The sequence below is a fragment of the Artemia sp. Qi Xiang Cuo genome, chromosome 5 (genome assembly GCF_049724085.1).
Source record: "Artemia sp. Qi Xiang Cuo chromosome 5, ASM4972408v1, whole genome shotgun sequence".
Lineage (NCBI taxonomy): Eukaryota > Metazoa > Arthropoda > Branchiopoda > Anostraca > Artemiidae > Artemia > Artemia sp. Qi Xiang Cuo.
This window is the reverse complement of record NC_142798.1, coordinates 72,012,206-72,032,705: the sequence shown is the minus strand read 5'-3', so window position 1 is coordinate 72,032,705 and position 20,500 is coordinate 72,012,206. Positions and strand designations below refer to the sequence as shown.

The window sequence follows — 20,500 nt, the reverse complement described above, 5'->3', positions numbered from 1 at the left end:
TTAGTATTAGCAGTAGTAGTAGCAGTAGAATTAATAATAGTAGCCTTAGCTTTAGTAGTAGTAGTAGATGCAGTAATAATAGTAGCAGTAGTATGAGTAGAACCAGTAGCAATAGGATGCAAATATTTTTTTTTGGTTTGTTCAATATTCCCCACTACAAGCCCTGTTAGTTTCAATTTCAAACATCCAACATCTAAGCAGGGGTGTAGCTCCATCATTTATATTGAAGGGGCAAGAGGGGTCCATATCCGGATAGTCAAGAGGCATGGGCTATGTAATAATTTTTTCTCCAAAGTATTGGGCCCAGGGCAACTAACCCCCCCGCCCCCCCCCCCCAAAAAAAATAAAGCATTTGCACCTCAAACATTGCTCTTACACCCCTTTGATGACCTGCATGGAGACGGCGTGTTGTGATTAAGCTCACCTCTGCCCTCCCCGCAAAAAAAAAAAAAATCTTGAAAATTTCAGCTTCATACCCTTAGGCATAGTTGTAATAGCAGGAATAGTAACAGCAACAATATTAACGAATTGCTTTTAAAAGTAGTTGTAACAGTGATAGAAGTATTAGTAGTAGCGTGCGCATATTACCCTTTCCGTCAGATGATTTTCCCCTTCTAGCATCCTCTGGAAGTTCCAACTTAATAACCAAATCAATTCTTGAGATACGCTCTTTTGACAATGTGCATGTACATAGCGTATTTTGATTTAGTTCACATTTCCCCCCAATATCGCAAATGGAGTAGTGTGGTATTAGTAGTAGTAGTAGTAGTAGGGGTAGCATACAAAAATTCCCTTTTTTATCATCTCCCTTATCATTTCCTAAAGATTCCAAATTAATAAACCCAGTCATTCATGACTTACCCCCTTTTGACAATCCGTCATGGGCACCCATAAGCTGAGTTCCAGGGGGGGGCAAACCGCATCTAAAGGACATTTTTAAGGCTATAAAGCATACATCACAGAACAAAAAAATAAACCTACGCCCGTATCAGTCCGCCAGGGGGGGGGCGAGAGCCCCTCCCTGCCCCCCCATATGAGCGCCCATGCAATCCGTGTACATATAACGTGTTTTGATTTAGTTCAACACTCCCCTCAGCATTCTCTAAAAGGCTCACCGGAATTACCTTCATATTCTTGGAAAATAAAATTCAAATGTGCATACCTTTCTCAATAGCATGCACTATATGAAAAAAAAACTTTGCCCCTGGGCTGTAGAGGGTTGTGTCCACTCCGAAGGCATTGTTTTGTGCTCTTTGGACTATTGTGAACAAAATAGCTCTCTCACAATTTTGGTCGGATGCGTTCAGAGAAAAGCGGGTGTCAGCGAGGGGGAGGGGTTCGTTGCCCTTTGCCTTCCATCTCTATTGACTCTTAAAAGGGAACTAGAACTTCAAACTTACAATCAAATGAGCCTCCTTTAAAGTTCACAAACACAACCTTTGACCTGAGGGCTGTAAGGGGGTTGTCATCCTAAAAGACATAATTTCCGGACCTTTCAACTACGTTGAACAAAATGGCTATCTCAAAGTTTTGATTGAATGTGTTTGTGGGAATGATGGACGTGGGGGGGGGGGGGCTAGTTGCCCTCCAATCCCTTTCGACTATTAAAATGGGCACTAGCTATGCCAATTTCCAACTGAATGAGCCCTTTTCGAAGTTTCTACGACAACTCCTTCGATACGAAGTGCCCTGGTATGGAAAACAAAAAAACAATAAAAATAAATAATACATTGTGCCAACATTGTTCTTTGAAAAAAAATCTCTCTTTTTTTTGCACCCCTCGGCATTTTGCACCCCTATGCCTGGGCCTATGAGTAGATCCAGGCCTGGGCGCAACCACAAATACAAGATTTCTATCGCCATAAATAGACCCTTTTTACTTAATTTTGTGATGTTATATACTACTTAATTGACCATTAAGCTTTGCATAAAAACATATATGCTATAGAATGTATATGCTATACAACATATATACTGTTGAACATATATTGAATATAAATATAATGTCACTTGAGCACAACATTTAATGCGAGTAAACATCGATTATGCATCAACAAAATATGTTTATTATATATTCTTTCTCCTTCTCTAGTTCTAAGTCTTAGAAAATACCAGAGACCCTATCCCTGTCTTCAGACATTTTAGTACTTATTCCTGTTTCAAGTTTAGAAATAAAGATAAATTTCTCTAGCATTGGATTGAAGGAACTTTTCTTTTACTGAAGGCATTGAAAACACAATTTCAATGACTGCTACAGTATTTTCAACTATGTTAACTTTTCTTCTTTTTAGGAAGTTTTGTCCATGTTATTTAAAAACTCAAATTATTAGCAAAGAGTTAAGGTAGAAAATATATCAACATTAATTCATCAATAAATTTGATACACAACGATATTTTCCAACTCTCTGCCTCCGCATGTCTAATAAAGTTGTTGAATTTTTTTTTCTATCCCCTTCGGCAATGCTTAGAAAATTAGAGTTATGTCAAACATCCGGTAACAGGAAAACAGTATGGGACTTAGCTGAAACGGATGGTTTGTGATTGCAATAGCAGTACAGGAGTACGTAATGAAATGATTTTAGACCGATTTATTTACGGAATAAACTTACAAAAGAGACGTGCAAAATTATTGCAGATGGAAACAACACTAATTCTTACCCAGGCAATCGTCACTGCTCGAGGACACAGATAAACCCAGGCACAATTTAAAGTGATCTCTTGGAATGTGCCTATTTACAAAATATTGATTTAAAAAACTCCTTAAACGAAATAAGTTTTACAAAGAAAAGTAAAAAGCCACATTAAACCAAAAATCAGCAAAAATAAAGTCAAATAATTTTCCAAGCATTAAACTATAGCTTATCATCAATACATACGTGAAACCCAAAACGAACAGAAATTACAACAAATAACCGAGTCAGACTCAAAACAAGCAGAAATTAAGATGAGTGGTGATGCCCCCCATGCCTTCTAAAGACCAGAACATAATTTACACTTTACTGAAAACAGTCCATGCCGTACTATGATACCTGGCCAAATCGTTCTTTTACAAATCTAATAGATAAATAAAGTACATAAGAGGGCTTTTCAAAATTTAAAACTAACAGTCTTCTCTGGTTTATTATATTCATCGCTGGAAAAAACTATTTATAAGAAAAAATTTTAAAGGATGAATTTGAAAGTAGTGTTCTTTGACTGTTTTGAATCTTGACCTTTTGAAGCTGAAGTTTCGACGGAAACAAAAGAAAGGTGTCTTTAGACCTTTTCCTTGTTACGATGGACATATGCCAGTTCTACACCTCATTGCATCCCGTGCAGCCATTGAAGCGAGTAGAAATTCATAAAAAATTATTGCCTCCATTACCTCCAGGTTTCAAGCTCATCGTAGAAGGCATCAAAGTTTTGACAAATAGGTGAACTTGATGTTTCTCGAACTATATATAAGGAGCGATTTGGCCCAATAGTAAGCATATTTAAAAAATGAATTTTGACCACTATTAACACCTAAAAATAATTTACTTTTTATGCTGATTCTTTGACAGTAATTTCAGGTCGTTTTGAGTTTGGATTACTGTAGAACTTATTCCTGCTATTTTCCAGTTTAATTACGTCATATATCATGCACAGGAAAAAACCTTCGGCCCTTTCATAGCAGGAAGTACTTCAATATGCAATTAAACCCATATAACATCATCTTGTATACGAAGTTGCAGTTTTTTGTAAAAAAGTCATTTTATTTTTAACATTATGTTTTGTTAATTAAGAAAACACGTAGATATAGCACTTTCGTTTAAAGGGAACCCTTAAGAAGCTCTATATGGTATCTCAATGCCCTGCGAGCAATGAAGAAAAAAGAGGACACATTAGTGCTACCCGTATAAAAAAGTAATTTTCCTTGTTCTTCAAGCCAGGAGATTCTAACGGGTTTATAGCCATGGCAATTCCAATGGCATGCTCTTGGCTGCGATCCAACGTTTTTTAAGGGGTTTCAGGCTAGTTTTTGAAATAATTTGTTTTTGGAATAATACCCTATCATTAATACTAATCGAGATAAAATTTACCATCCTTAATCAGTAACAAATTGTAACCTTTCTCGCTAGCCAGTTTTTTATAATGTTTTTTTTTAATCTTTGGTTACTATGGGCCAGGGTTCATTCTTCACTAGATTCCAGCTATGAAAATCATAACAACATTTTTGGTGCAGCCAATGATTCTAACTATGTTAAAACAAAAGGTTTTTTCATAGATGTATAAAACCTTGTACAAAACCTATAAAACCATGTATAAAAAAATGTATCATTTGGTGAAAATAGCAAAGTAAAATGTATGGCGTTTACTGAGACTGCATCAACTCTACCGCCTGTTGGACAAACAACACACAACACATTTGCCATATCCCGCATTCGGATTCAGTTTCCAGCATTAAAACTGATTCATTTAAAGCAATAGAACTAGCTCAAGTTGATGTTTCCCTTATTGAGGCACCGCTGGTACGAAAATATGGTTTATAAAATATGAATCATTTGTTTTGTTTCATTGCAAATAAAAAAATACCATTTGGATGAAAATTTTTAGTCACTGGAGGTGATGTCTGTCAGTGCTTACCTGTTCAACTCAGAAGCAAAACCAGTGAAACACTCGATTTGTCGATAAAAAGGGTAATCTCTGAAATTATTTCGAAAAAATTCCGTTAATAAAAAGTTTGAGCGTCGATCGGGGCGAAAAGGAAGCATTTGCAAAGTATATCCTACAACTGGGAAATGAAAATATTCAAAAAACGCAAGCTTCTGCTTGGACGTCAGATTCCGCTTAATTTTCTTTTCGGAGTTTTTCTGCGATTGTCTCAATTGTGCAAAACTATTCGGTCCACCAAAACAAATCTTCATCCTTTAAAACGGTCTGCCTTGAACCGAAGTCAACTTAAAACCAAGACTAACCCGGGGCGAGGGCCATGGCTTCTCGTTTCTTTATATTTTTTTTCTTCTTTTTTTTTAGTTCATATTCATCTTACTTTTACAGTTTGTGTTGAATCTAATGATTTCTAAACTATTATACACATATTTTCAACTTCCCAGCATAACTACTTTGGCTTTTTTTTAATGACAGAGTTTACACAAACAAACACTCGATTTAATGAATATAGAAGAGCAAAAGCTCTGGATGTTCACAAACTTACCTTCATTGCTACTAACGGTTAAATCAAATTAATTAACGGTTAAATCAAAAAAACTTAACGGTTAAAAAAAACTAAACAGTTAACGGTTAAATAAAAAAAAATAACGGTTAAATAAAAAAACGGTTAAATTAAATACCTTCGTTGCTACTAACGGTTAAATCAAATTGATGATGGTCAAAATTGGTCTCAAGCTTTACGGATATATTAGGTGAAAAAGCCAAAGGATCTTCCTCCGTCTGCGATAAAAAAGTAAATGAAGCCTCATTTTCATTTTGATATACGCTATTAATTTCTGAAAAATTGTGAAAATAAATTCATGCTCAGAACCAACAAAAAAAAAAAAAGATAATCTACTCCTATAAAACTGAGTACCCGTATACGTGGATGAATACCTTTTAGAGATGAGCTTCCATATAAAGGATAGTACGAGTTACATTTTACAGATTAAGAAACTCAGACCATAGACCCCTACATGGGATTCTCATGACGTCGTCCCAAATAAAACTTGTGTCTTTGATCATTCTCATGTTTCTAAAGTATACTGCGTAAATATCATGAATATCATGATTACAGCTTACAAATTTTGACTACTACCTCGGTATGCACACACCACTACAGAAAATTATGCACTTGAAATTATATCTGTATTTACTCACTATATCACACTGGAACTTAACCTGATTCAGTCAGCCCTGGTCCAACTAAAGTTAGTTAAATCTCAATCAACCTCATCAAATTCCACCCCATTTAATACAAACTTATGGAACACAGCACCAACACAAAAAAACCAACATAATTCAACCAAGTTCTTCCTAATTTCACTCAATACCAATTCAAATTAACCCTAACTAACTTAACATAATGAATGAACAACATAACAATTGTAGCAAGCAATTAAACTTTGACTTCGATGAACTAATTCTGTTTTCACTTTACAGAAAGATCATTACAACAAATATTGACAAATGATGTTAATGTAAACTTTGTTCTTACTTAATCCTCATGCCGGGGTGGTGTTGAATGTAGTCAGCCTTCTCAACAGGGGGCGATCAACAGCAAGGGCCCCTACAACAGACACCAAAATTCTGGCCTGGTCCAGGAATGTCCTGAGATTGTCATCCGACCAAAAGTTGGACTTTGTGACAGTGTAGTGGATAAAACCGCGCCTAGGAACTAGAGGTTCAATCCCGCATGTCGCAAGGAAAGATTTTTTTTGTGATGCGATTCCGTAAGTTTTTTTTCACAGGAGGCTGTGGGCATCACCGAAATCCAGAAGCAGGCTAGACTGCGGAGGGATATGAAGACCTATCCACATCTCATCGGCGCCAGCAATAAAATGATACATAGAGATCTCAAGTCGTTTTTTTACGGCAAAGCAGATGAGCTACAAGAATCTGCCACGAGGAAGGACGTTGGAACAGTACACAAACTCAAGCGAAACCTCAATGGCCAGCATGCTCAACCAATAAGAAACGTACTATCTGCGGACAGGGTACTCCTTGAAGACATAGTATCCAACTTATCAAGGCGGAATGAACACTTCTCATCTCCGCTGAACGCAACCCTTCTATCTCCATCTGTAGCAACTCCTGCCATCCCCCACCTGTGATCCATAACAACCTCGTTAAAGTTGACATCGATCTGTTCTCAGTGGAAGAAATTCAAAAAACTGTGAAGAAACTGAAAACTTGCTAGCTCCAGGCATCTGAGGAATCCCTGCAGATCTACTCAAGAGTGGCGGTGGTACTATGCTGCTAATTACTCCAAATGCTAATTAGTTTCAATTTCTTTTTAACCTTGTTCAGCTTATTATTCTATTAATTTTAATGAATTCAATTAAAGTAAAACACCTAAAAACAAAAAACACTTTATTTTCACTCAAGTATCAGCCTACTTCTCTGTTTAGGTTTTATTTCTTAATGTATAGCAATCTCTATCGTATTAAGACGGATTTAATATTAAAGTACAATTTACTCGCCTAACATTTAAATTTTACATAATTTGCTTGTTTTGTTAAATCTTACACAAAAATTATGTAGATTTCATTATGTATAACAATTTCCATCATTATTAGAAGGATTTACATCATACGTTAAATTTGATCATCCAATATTTTAGTTTTAATCTTGAATTTGTAGAAATAACTTCCGTTCAATTTCTGTTCAATGTTAAAGTTATTGCGGCAACCCAAGTTCAAGGATGCTCATGTGAAGAACTGTCTATAGAATCAATAGTTATTGGAATTTTTTCAATAGTTATTGACACAGTGATTGAAAGTCTGTCTGGGAGTAAGAAGGGTGTTCACATGAAAAAATTACCGGTCTATCTCATCCAAGTCTTCATTTCAGTCAAAACGATTAAAGTCTTATATCTAGTAATGTGCAAGCCAGTTTTACCTGAGGGTTAGTGGCATCCAAATAAATCGAGAGTAAATTAACCAGGGCTAATGAGGGCTAATTTTTACTGCATTTCAAATAATAAAAAAAAAATACGTGCAGTTCAAATAGTTCATCTGTTGTTCGAAACTGTCTGATGCCAAGGCTAAGAATGACTCTAGGCAAGTGCAGTATGCAGAAACAAATTGCTCTTTAGCCCAGAACTAAATCTTTGGCCCACATTAGGCCATCTATTTTTTTAAGCTTTTCTTTGTGTATTAGGGATCCCTTGACAGATGAAATTAGCAATAGAAGCTCCAAGCAACTAGGAAAAAGAAATCTTTTTACTTTTGAAGCCCTGTCAAAACAAGCTCTCCTTTAAAAAGTCAGTTGTAGATCTAGATGTATGTTTTATTATGACATAGGAGAAGATTAAACAATCAAACCTTAACAAAATGTTAGAGTAAGCAGAATGAGGTTAGCATCATGAGATTCAGTTAAGTGAGTTTTGATTTAGATTGTCATCATTGATAATATACCTTCACTTTTGACAGCAGTAAGAGCCAATTCAGGACAGTTGGAATCAGGTTCGAAGTCTGTATACATATGGTGCGAAATCATCAAAGAATCATCTTCCTGATTAGGTGATAAAACCGGATTTGTACTACCGAAAACCTGGTCGTTTTCAATTGGGAGCGTATCTTCAATTTCTGAAAAACAAATATAAATAAATCCACATTTAGATCCCATACTAGGAAGTAAATCTGCTACCATTATAAAACAAAAAACTAATGATGAAAAAAAAAAAAAAAATAACAAAATCCTTTAATGATTTACTTTCAAGATATAATAATGTTACTATTCAGTCACTATTCAGCTCCCTACGTGTTAAGACGTAATAACTGATACTCTCTTTGATAATATCGAGTTAAAATTCTTTGACCCAGTTTTCTCAGAGGTCAATATGTTAAGATGTCCTGAGTGCCGATTAAGAATTACTAGAAATTCAGTGCAATGCTGTAGTTGCAAGTGCCACTATCATGCTGGACGTGACAAATGTGCAGGCATCGAAATATTAGAGTGGAAAAGTGGCTGGCTATGCTTGGATTGCATTTCAAAACAAGAACCATCTGTAAGTAGTCTCAGTCTTTCCTCACCTTCTGGTATTGTCACCGCAGCTTACTCCAAGATCTAGAAGACGGATGTCAACTGAAAGCTTTATAGACATATTGAAAGACAATAGGCTTACCCCTAAATCCATAAAATCAGCTCTCAGTCGCCAGTCCAAGTCTGATGCCGCTTGTCAAACTGATTGTTTAGCTCTATTAGCTTCTCCTAGCAGTAAAGCTGAAATTGAAGCTCCAAATGTGCATCAGCCTACCCCCCCTCCAGTTCCTACTAAAGATGCTTCTTGCCAGTCAGACCTTACAAACACTGAAGCCGACTCCAGTAAATCAAGTGTGCCACAACAGAGACAGACTGTAAATCCAACCCACCCTGCTGCCTTCCCCTTCCCTCTTTTCCAGCGTCCAGAAACAAAATTGCTGAGTCTAATAGCCTTAAAGGAAGAAATAGAGACTATTATTATTGAAATGTCTAAATTTTGTGCTTCAGATAGTGTCCAAATCGTGAAACTGAGAAATCCCAGGAGACTTCAATCTACGTTAATCTAGAGACAAATTTTGCAAGAAATAAATCTGACAAAAAAATAGTAATACAAACAAAAATCTAAAAGATATTCATGAATTCAAAATTAAGGAATCAAGGAGGTGCAACGAGCAAAATTTCAACGAGACAAGTTTTGATAAGAGAAGGGTCCCTGGTGACCAAAAGACAAACCTGTATATTTAAAGGACTATATTTTTCCGGTCACGCAACTGGAAATGCAGCCATTGACCCGATTTATAATAAAAGTGAATTAAAGGCGAACATTAAACCGATAGAAAAGATGACTAGTGTTAACAGCTGTGTTTACAAATATTCCAGTAATTTTGAAGAGGTTACCGACAATTCGGAAGTAAGGAATGTCGCTTATAAATTTCCTCTGAATAATAAGTGCAATAAAGGCTTTTCTTGTAAGTTTGTCCATTCATGTATACGTTTTTTAAGTTCAGGTTCCTGTCAAAACCCGAATTGTAATCTTTCCCACCTTAGACCCTGCCAAAAATTAACAGTGGAGTGTGTTTTAGTCTTAAGTGTTCATTCTTACACATCCGTAAATCTCCCTCGCATCAGAGTCCCCGTTTTTTAGCCCCAAGTTTTCCCCACAAATACCGAAAAAAAACACCAATTTTTCCTCTACCAACGCTGAATTCTCCACGCCAAACTATAGTTCCTCCCTTCAAGGATTTTCAACGTCAATCACTAACCCAGGTATCATCCCTTGCAAACAAAGTCCACTCTTTAGACCGAACCTTTTCCCATGTACAGCCTATGTCTAGAAATCAAACCCCCCTTTCAAAAAGACCCCTTCCCTCTTGATGTCCCCCCTAGTCACCCCCCCCCCCCACTTTATCCCCAGGAACACACCACGCCCCTATATACCTCCCCACCCTCATCACACAAGAAGTACCCAGGTGTGAATTATTTGGAAGCAGATACAAATTATCTTACTATACCACTTTTCCCACCCCCCAAACTGTCCCACCCTTACAGAAAATAACAATCCACACTCCACAACCCACAATAGCCTACCTCCAAAATAATAAATCTAAGTCAAGTGAAAAATATTGTGACGCTTCACGTTACAATTTCCCAAAAATTTATCTAAGTAATGCCGAAAGCTTGAATTTGGACAATATTAAGGAAGTAAGCATAACTGCGAGACTATTGGATCTCGACGTTATTTCCATCACGGAGGTAGGTGCATAACCAAAATCCATGTTTACTAAATTTAAATGGCTACTATAAATTTATGAAATTAAGGCCCCATGACCATCCTCTGGGGCAAAAAGGGGGCGGTATTCTGCTGTTCGTTAGAGAATATTTATGCCCAAGACCAATCCCTACACCAGATTTTAATGAGTTTAAAGAAATTCTTTGGATATGTTTTAGACCGAAGGTTTCGCTCCGTTCATTAAATATTATTATGGTTGGACTTTTCTATTTCGCTCCCAAACAAAACAGAATTTCATAGAAAAACTAATGACTGCATTGATCGAACTCAACGATTTCCCAACGTTACCTACCCCTAAATCTGGAAAGATTTTCCCCCCAAACCTCTGAAGATAGTTTACCAATAATCACAAAATCTGAGATTACAAATAAAATCCAAAAGCCACTAAAATCTCAGAGCCACTAAATTCTCCGATAAAATCTCAGAGCCACTGGTGATATTTTCAACGAGATCACAAAAACAGGCGAATTCCCGGTTCTTTGGAAACAAGGTTATGTAACTCCAGTTCCTAAAAAAGGTGCCGTGGTTGATTTTGACAAAGTTAGACCAATAACATTAACACCACTTTTTTCAAAGCTGCATGAATCATTTTTATCTGACTGGCTCAGGGTCTCAATTGCAGAACCTATTGAAATCCGACAATATGAAAACGTCCCAAAAGTGTCAAAGCCCCACTATCTTGTACATATGTATGACACAGTACTGAAAAGCCAAGAGACACCAAATACCTGGGCTAATCTCATCTCAGTTGACCTAGAAAAGGCTTTCGATCATGTTGACCATAATTTTTTAGTAGATAAACTTTCCCATGAATTCCAAATCGACCCCTCTCTGGTATAAACTGTCTCATCATTTTTAAGCCAACGATCTTAAGTGGTCAAATACATGAATACTTATTCTGAACCTCTACCAGTCTATAACGGAATACCCTAAGGTAGTATAACTGGACCTATCTTATTCAGCGTTATGGTAAATAATTTGGCAGAAGATATCCCCTTACGATGGAAATTTGTGGATGATATGACTCTAGTAGAGGTCGCCAGGAAAAAAATAAATAAAAAGTAGTCCACTAGAAATCCTTGAAGATGTTGCAACAGATGCTCTCAAAAATAAAATGCATGTAAACCCATTGAAATCTACAATTCAAACAATCAATTCTCTAAGCAAAGCCCCCTTATTAACTTCTAGGAGTAACTATAACTTCCGACCTTAAATGGGAAGCCCATATTTCAAATAAAACCAATCAAGCCAACATTTCCCTAGCTTTCCTTAAGAAATTGGTAAAATATCAATGCCCTGCTTCTCATATTATAAAACTTTAAATATCTTTTATTCGCCCAACTCTCAAATATGCTTGCCTTCTATAGCACTTCTCACTAAATAAATATCAAACCAAAAGGTTGGAATCCATCCAGAAAAGGGCTTTAAAAACAATTCCTCGGGAAGGAAAGTTGCCTTACTCCTACTTCTTACAAAACTTTAAAATCAAAACCCTGGAAAATAGACGACATGATCTGTGCCTCCTTTTTGGTGGTAATGCGAGAACCACCATCCGATCTGAAGACCTTTTTCCGCCTCCCCATAATCCTGAACGGAAGCCTCTCCCAAGAGAGGCAAAAAATCCCATCCGCATTCTAGAACCTGTAAAGACTAAAACAACAAGATATTTAGATAGCTTTATACCAACCTTCACTCAAATCTTTCACACCTCCAATACCTCTTAATGGATTATCTTTTTTTTTTACTTTTTTGACACTCTTGTTATTTTTTTTATGACTTATTTTATTATTTGCCATTTTATGACTAAATTTTTACCTTTAATGTATGACCTGTTTGATATTACATTATTTTAGCTACTTTAATATTTTTCTTAACTGTTTAATTTCTATTTGTCTGTATTTTGTCTGTTTATATTTCTTAATGTTTTGGTGTCCCTCATCCTAATTTCATTGAAGTGCTTGTGGTGGTTGTTGTTTACTTTATTTTTTTTTGTATGACACAAACTTATAGTCGGCGATTTATCGCTTGTGAAAAGTTTTGAGAATAAAGCCTTATTCTATTCTACTACTACTAACACCTCACTGCAGCATCAAGCAGCCTAAAGCCAACAAAGCTACGCACGCTCCTCCTCCGTCCCAACCTATTCAAATCTTCCCTCTTTACACCTTCCCAAGAAGTTAACATTTCCACTAAATCTTTCCTTACGGCATCACCCCACTCCATTCTGGGACGACCTGCTTTTCATCTGGCCCTAGACAGTTGGCCGACAAGGATAATCTTTGAAAATCTGTAACCCTACATAGGCAGAACGTCCTCTAGCCATCTCAAATTTTCTCTCGTCACAGCCCTAGAAAGCGGGATTGAACCACATTTTTCGTGCAGCTTACTTTTTGAAATACGGTCAGCCAGTCTGGCACCCAAAACAATCCGTAGGTAATTTATCTGGAAAGCATCTAGCAAATCCTCGATGTCTTCCGGAGCGGCAACGCTTCTTAACCATAATTGACCAATGTCATCACTGTAGCTTCCAATTTTCTAATCTTGGTTCGCAGACTTATCTTCCTATTCTTCCAAACTTTTTTCAACTGTGAAAAATACCCTGGGCCTTTACTATTCTACTTTTAACACCTTCACTGGACCCAGCGTCTTTACTAATAACACTACCTACGTACGGAAAGCTGTCCACCTGATCGATCTTCTCGTCACCCAACATCACTTTTTTACCTTCACTTGTTCCTAGTATTGACGACTTAAGTCTTCTTAACATTAATTATCCTAACATTCTCATCTAGGATCCTTAAATCATGAACATAATCTAAGTCCAGGGAAGTTTTACTTCCCCATTTGATTCCGTGTTCTCCCATTGCATTTGTCGTGCTCCTTAGGACAAAGTCCATCAAATTGATCCATATAGACCCTATAGACTCATTTATTTTAAAAACAACTATCGTAGCCGTGACTAAATGGCGCTCTTTAGTAAATTGCATAACACTGGTCACTGGCGGTTTAAATAACTGAAAAAAAAAAGGCACAAATGAATTGCTGTGACGGGTTGTTCGACACTTTGGCGGCACTAGTTGGTTCTTATGGCGGGTGTTGGTGGTGATAGGCACAGGTGGGGGAAGCAACGAACGGTGTTTCTGGGACGGAAGAAGGGACTGCCCAAAATTACAAATCAACTGCAAGCGCCTATCACGCAACGTTGGCAGTCGTAAGGTACTAAGGGCAGCCTCATAAGAGTTGTATTTCAGGCCTAGTATCACTTTCACTGCCCGTTTTTCAATGACCTCCAGATCTTCACTTAGGTGGTCAATATTATGAGCCTGAGGGCCCTACACAGGACACGCATATTCTAGGATAGGGCATACATATGTGACGTAAACCGTCTTCAGCTGACTTTGTGAGAACCCAGTCAGCGCAAGGTAATTAGCGACCGTAGTGAGCAACTACCTTTTTCTCCCCAGACCGGCGATGTGCGCGCTAAATGAACAGTCGACACTGAAAATAACCCCGAGAATCACTGAGGTTGGGGCGGTAGGGTACCACGGATCCGGGCATGAGAGGTCACGCTTAAGCGGATTAAACCTCATGACTTATTCACATTAAGTTTTATTCACATTAAGCTGGAGGTCATTAATGCTACACTGCTCAAGAAAGGGTTTACTGATCTCACTGCTGAACTGGGGACACATCTGACTTTTCATCAGGATATCTCAGAAGCAGGGAGATATCATCCACATATTTGAATCTGTCTTCAAACTCAAGGATAATGTAGTTAATTACCGCTAAAAGCAAAAGAGCTGCCAGCTCAGTGCCTTGCGGCACGCCACACGTCAGTTCAGCTCACTCAGAGTTTAAGTCACTTGGGAAGAGGGCATAGACACACTGGTAGCGGTTACGCAGAAAGTCAACAACTAAGAGCAAAATATACTTCCTAGCGCCCATCTTTTTGAGGTTATTTGCTGCTGTATAATGGCGGATCAAGTCAAACGCTTTACGATAATCGACTAAAAGCAGGTCAACGAGGCTACTGCCTTTGTCCAACCACTCGGTAATCAGGTGGTAGAGACGTACTAGATAATGCGTCGTACTACTCCCTTTCAAGCAGCCGTGCTGAAACCGATCAAGGGATGGCTGAACTTGGGCTAGAAAGTCTCTACAAATAAAGGATTCGGTCACTTTAGCCATATTAGGCGTAATAGAAATCGGACGAAGCTGATCACAGGATTTCGGGTATTTGACTTTAGGTAAGACGCGCACGTAAGCTTTTTTCCAGTGAAAAAGGCGTTCACTTCAGCTGATTTTATCAGCGTTCTGTCATCTTTCTGTATCTTAACGTCACTGGTGGTACGTTTACCGGTAAGACGCTTGACTTCAGAGTGCCACTTGCGGGGCTCGCCTTGAAGGAGAGGCGAGACTTTGTCATGAACGTACCGTTTTTGCGCTGCTCGCAAGAGTTTAACAATGCGATTACGAAGATTGTTTGCTTGAACAATATCACCACTGCGATGTAATTGGCAGCGAGTTAAGATAAGCATCTTGAGATCTGGTGTTACCCAAGGCTTGTCAGTGTCACTAACAGTTATTTTTTTCTCAGGGATGTTCATAATATTTACATAAAAGCAAAGAGTTGAAAGTATCAACTTTGTGGTCGATATCTGTCAAAGAGCGAACCTCATCAAAGTCAAACGTCCCAATCCACTGTCCGAAGGAACGAATTGTCTCTTTAGTCATAGGTCGAGTGGCAATTTTTACTTTACGTGGTGATGGAAGGCCAACTTTGGCCTTCCAAAGAGTGTTATGGTCAGAGTTATGCAACGGACCGAGAGAACAGGGTACTTCGAAATAATCGGGAATGTTTTTGAAAACAATGTCTAATATACTACCACTGACGTGCGGTGGGATTGAAAAAACTTGCTTGAGGTCAAACATGCTGGAGACCCATGCCTTATTAGTCTGATTGAAATCGCCAGCGATTACAAAAGCAGGCACTGCGTGTTTGCTGCGTAGTTCATCAGTACAGTTTTGGATATACCGGATCTGTTCTTTCCTGTTCTTTGCACTCTCCGGGTAGTAAACTGTGGCTACAACCAAGCACGAATATCGGTTTGATAGGCGCTTTGGTTTGCATTCGACCCATATTACTTCATGGCATGAGTCACTGGACTGACTTAGTAATTTACAAGGTAAGTCTTTCCGAAAGTACAGGCCAACACTGCCGCCTCGTCGGTTAATCCCTCGGTCGCGTCTCGTATTAAAGAAACACTTGTACCCTTTGATATGCCCGGTTTCATCGTTAATATCTCAAAATTCTGTGATCACAGCAATGGCGGAACTCATCTGTTTGAGAACTACTTCAAGTTCGTCGGTTTTGTTCTTTAACGATCGGGCATTACATACTAGGATATTGGGCAGTCTGCACTTCGCCTAGAAAAACTCAGGTGGTAGGGGAGGTGGGGTATTTGACAGCGACGATACTGGGTTATCATACCACGGAGCGTAGGAGGGATTTCACTAGGAGGGATGCATCTAACTACTGTCAGAATACGTTCCCTTGCCGTTCTGAGAAACCTTGCTCTCGTGTTAGAAACGAAAACAGGGATAGCACAATGTTTATTTCTCTGGCCTCCTCTTTTCCCTCTGTGGCTACGGTTGCATCACTGTTGACTTGTAGTCACCTCTGCTGCAACTCTGCTGAACTCCTTTTTTAATACGAAACCAGCAACTAATCTCATTTCCCACCTTAACCACAGCAAGATTAAGCTCGTACATATCACTAATCACTTTAATGTATCAACTTTGGCTACGGGATTCCCAGCAAGCGATGCGTCGGAGGCTAAGACGACCCCGACGAAAAGTGAACTAGCGGACCATCTGTTGAAACATCGACAATACATCAGTGTGGAGGGCTGGAACGTATGTTCATTGAAATGCCTTGCGACCCGGACCTTCATTGCAGGCAAATGCGAAAGATATTGCATAGACATTCTGTGTGTATCCGAAACCCGGCTAAATGGAAATTTGGAAGACGAGCCTGTCACCGCCCCTGGTGGAAAATCTGAATTCCACTTTTTCAACTCCGGACCTAGTGATGGCTCTGGTAATGCGGGGGTTGCTCTCCTCCTCAGTACTAAGGCAGAAAAATCCCTAGTTGAATGGCGGCCCATCTCCCCTCGCTTGGCTAAGGCCCTTCTTAAGGGTCACCAATTCAACATCACTGTCATCTTACCCTATGCAACGACCAGAGCCGCGGACGAAAGTACAGTTGACGAGTTCTAGGATGCTCTGACCCAGACATTGAGAACAGTCCCGAACAGTGATCTACTCATCTTAGGAGGTGATCTTAACGCCCATATTGGAAGCCACGAGACAGACCGCGAAAGAGCTCTTGGAAGATTTGGATGAGGTGACAGGTGCGAGCGTGGAATGAGGTTCATAGAATTTGCCCAGCAGCATAATCTTGTACTGGCAAATACGTTGTTCAAACACAAACCATCCCAGAGGATCACCTGGTACTCTCGAGATGGAAGAGCCCAATCCCAGGTGGATTACTTGCTAATATACTCCCGATGGTGAAGATCTATACGGAGCTGTAGAGCCTACCGTGGAGCCGACACAGGAACGAAAAATAGCTCCGATCATATGCTGCTAAAAGCTTCCCTGACCATGAAGCTCACTTCCAGGAAACAAACGCAGCCTCCTCCAAGATACGATGTAACAGGCCTTCATGATAAAGCAGTTGGAGAAGAGTTCCGCTTGGAATTATCTAACTGTTTTGACATCTTGTCCGCGGACGACGATAACGAACCAACCACCATAAACATGGAAGACGAGTGGAGGAAGATCAGAGAAACCATAACAAACGCCTCTAAAAAATTCCTTGGCAGGCTGAATCGGAAGCGGACGTAGTGGATCTCAGAAGACATCATCAAGCTATTAAACCAGAAACGACAGACCGGAAATACCAAGTCCACAGTGTTCAAAACACTGAGAAAAGAATGCCATAAATCCACCCACCGTGTCAGACAACGACACTGGTACCACGTGGCAGCAGATATGCAGAAGGCTGCTAGTCATTCAGATACCAGAAAGCTTTACCAACTACTAAAAGAAGCAACTGGGAAAAACGAAAAGATCTCAACTGGAGTGAGAGGCGAAGATGGAACGCTTCTGTCAAGAAAAGATGACATAATTGCAAGATGGCAGTACCACTTCCAGAAGCTGCTGAACCCCAATCACAACATCCCTTCCACTCAAACGCTCCCCAGTAATAGCGCCACGGCACTCCAGCCAAACAACCCTATCCTTAACTAACTACCACCGAGTCAACAAGCCCCATACAGTAACGTCATTGTTCAGCACCCCCTCAATACACGAGATAAAAGAGGCAATCAAGAAGCTAAAGAATCACAAGGCGCAAGGTACAGATTCTATCCCGGTAGAAGTCTACAAAGCTGTGCCTATTCTCGCTGAGAAAATACAGAAGCTCTTTTGCTCAATCTGGTCTCCGGAACGGTTTCCCCAGGAATGGCAAGACTCAGTTATACTGCATGTCTTCAAGAAAGGCGACCACACTGAATGCGAAAATTACAGAGGGATCTCACTTATGAGCATTGCGGCAAAGATCATTGTAATGACTCTGCTTAACCGATTCCGTAATGTCCAGAATAAAAGAACCCGCTCCAACCAATCTGGTTTCCGAGCCAACATGGGCTGTCTTGACCAACTCTTCACCTTGAGACAGATTTTTGAATATAGAGCCAAGCATCAACAAATCACCATCGCTGTTTTCATTGACTTCATTATGGCCTTCGATTCAGTCATCCGGGGAGGAATTTGGATGGCAATGGAAGAGGACTGTGTCCCACCTAAGATCATACGAAACATTCAGGCTTACTATCAACACACACGAGTCTGCATCAAGGTGAACGGGGAACTTTCTCCGCTATTCGATATCGACTTCGGCGTGAGGCAAGGGTGTGTACTTTCTCCCGAACTATTCAATTTTGTCGTCGATTGGGTGATGACAAAAGCAATGCTAAATTTAGAAGGAGTTGAGGTTAGCCCTGATTTCAGTACCACCGACCTGGATTATGCCGACGATGTTGTCCTTCTTGGTAAATCCGTTGGCGAAGCCCAAGAAGTGCTTCTGAAAGTCTCCAAATCTGCGGCCCTAGCAGAAATCAAGATTAATATTGACAAGACTAAAGCTGTGTCTAATGTCCCAGATATAAGTTCTACCCCTTTAACCCTTAACCATAGGCAGATTGAAGTAGTCAATAAATTCAAGTATCTCGGATTATACATTAACATTAACGGTGGATGTAGCAAAGAAATCCAATGCCGCATTGCATCAGCTTCCGCTGTCTTTGCACAGCTGTGGAAGCCGCTATGGAAAAGGAATGAAATCCACCGGAAAACAAAAATTCTTATTTACGATGCCCTAGTCCCATCAGTCTTACTTTGCGGCTGTGAGACGTGACCCTTAAAAGTCACAAAGGCACACGCCCTCAACCTTTTTGAACATAGAAGTCCGAGAAGCATATTGGGGTTGCGACTCAGCGGCTTAATCTCGAGAACGGTCATCCGCCAAAGATGTGACTAAAAGTACGACATTACATATATCATTTGACGCCACTGCCTTTCCTGATTAGGCCCAGTTTGCCAAACACCAGCCGAGACTTTCTACGCTGCAAACCAGCACCTGATTGGAGGAAACGACATGGAAGACAAGCCAAAACTTGGCTTTAAAACAGTCAAATCTGACCTCGAGCCAATTGGCGGATTCCAGAGACATGGTGTCAGATGGGACCCTTCATGGCTTGAAATTATCGCCCCATTAACCCAAGACCGTAACCTGTGGAATTTAACAGTCTGCCAGATCCTGTCGCTAGGGAGAGCTACATAGCTTGTGTCCTGATCCAAGTACAAAGTAAGTAAGTACTTTAATGTATTTAATGTATTTCCGGAGACACAGTTACGGACGGGACCCTTCATGGCTCGAAATTATTGCCACACTAACCCAAGACCGTGATCTGTGGAATTTAACAGTATGCCAGATCCTATCGCTAGGGAGAGCTAACTAGCTTGTGCCCTCATTCAAATACAAGTAAGTAAGTACTTTAATGTATTTATCTGGTATACCCGGCAAAAACCAACAAAGAGAAAAATCTCAATGAAAAAAAACAACAAACAAGACTGCGGCCAGTGGAGAGAAAAGAAAAGACAAATGCAAAACACCGCGGATAGTTCGCCTGTATCACAAACAAGGTGTCTTCAGCACGACAGACAGAAGAATAACAAGTTATAAAAAAAAAAAAAAAGTTAAAACTAAAAAAACAATAAAACCACCACCAAAACAAAAAATATACAATTGGCGCAAACTGATCCACGTAGGGAAAATTTGCTAATACGGAGTTACTTCAGTGAGAACACCAGAGCAACTGCGGAAAAATACAAAAAATGGAAATTACTTTAACTATTCTGTTGCGAAATAATCCTTTTATTGGCTATTATTGAAGCAATTCGTTTTGGTCTAGCAGGCAAAACAGTCCCCTGGTGATTATTTATACTTTTAATTCCCTTATTGACTGTTGATTCACTCTTTAGAAGATCATCATAAATTGGGTCAATATTTAAACTACCTGTGTCCCTATTTATTGACAGGTTAGTAAACATAGGTTTTTTAATTTCAATGGCTTCTCTTATCCTTTGTGTATTTCCTTTACTATTTGAGTTTTCAAAAGCTCCATCAAATATTATGAAGTTATCTGGTTGAAACCAAATATGTTGAACTAAAGCTAAAACAAAAGTTTACGAAGGCCTGCTAAATTTTACGGTTTTTTCTGTGAATTTCCAGTATTCAATAAGACTTTCAATAAATTATTGTCGAATTCTACCAATATAGAACTTCCCACAAGAACCCGGAATTTTATACACCCCACTTACTAAGTTTCCCCGGGTTAAATCCTTACCAGAACTAAAGAAACTACCCATTGGCCTCAACGATTGGAAACATGCATCAATACCAAATTTACGAAAAATCCATTAAAG

General features: G+C 39.2%; 1 protein-coding gene across 8 annotated transcripts in view; it reads right to left on the bottom strand.

Moving 5' to 3' along the window:
- The window catches only part of LOC148952482 (uncharacterized), an 83,844-nt gene that overhangs the window by 13,478 nt on the left and 49,866 nt on the right, over nt 1-20,500 (bottom strand). For 6 of the 8 annotated variants that reach the window (XR_016141810.1, XR_016141812.1, XR_016141811.1 and 3 more), the window contains exons 3-4: nt 8,091-8,261; nt 5,313-5,468 (exon numbers count right to left, since the gene is read on the bottom strand). Coding sequence is in view for 4 of the 8 variants with exons in the window: in XM_089089912.1 (XP_088946038.1) it covers nt 5,313-5,468; nt 8,091-8,261 (327 nt within the window). In the remaining 4 variants the exon portion in view is untranslated. The remainder of the gene's footprint in view (nt 1-5,312; nt 5,469-8,090; nt 8,262-20,500) is intronic. The other 2 variants (XR_016141813.1, XM_089089913.1) reach the window with 1 other exon arrangement.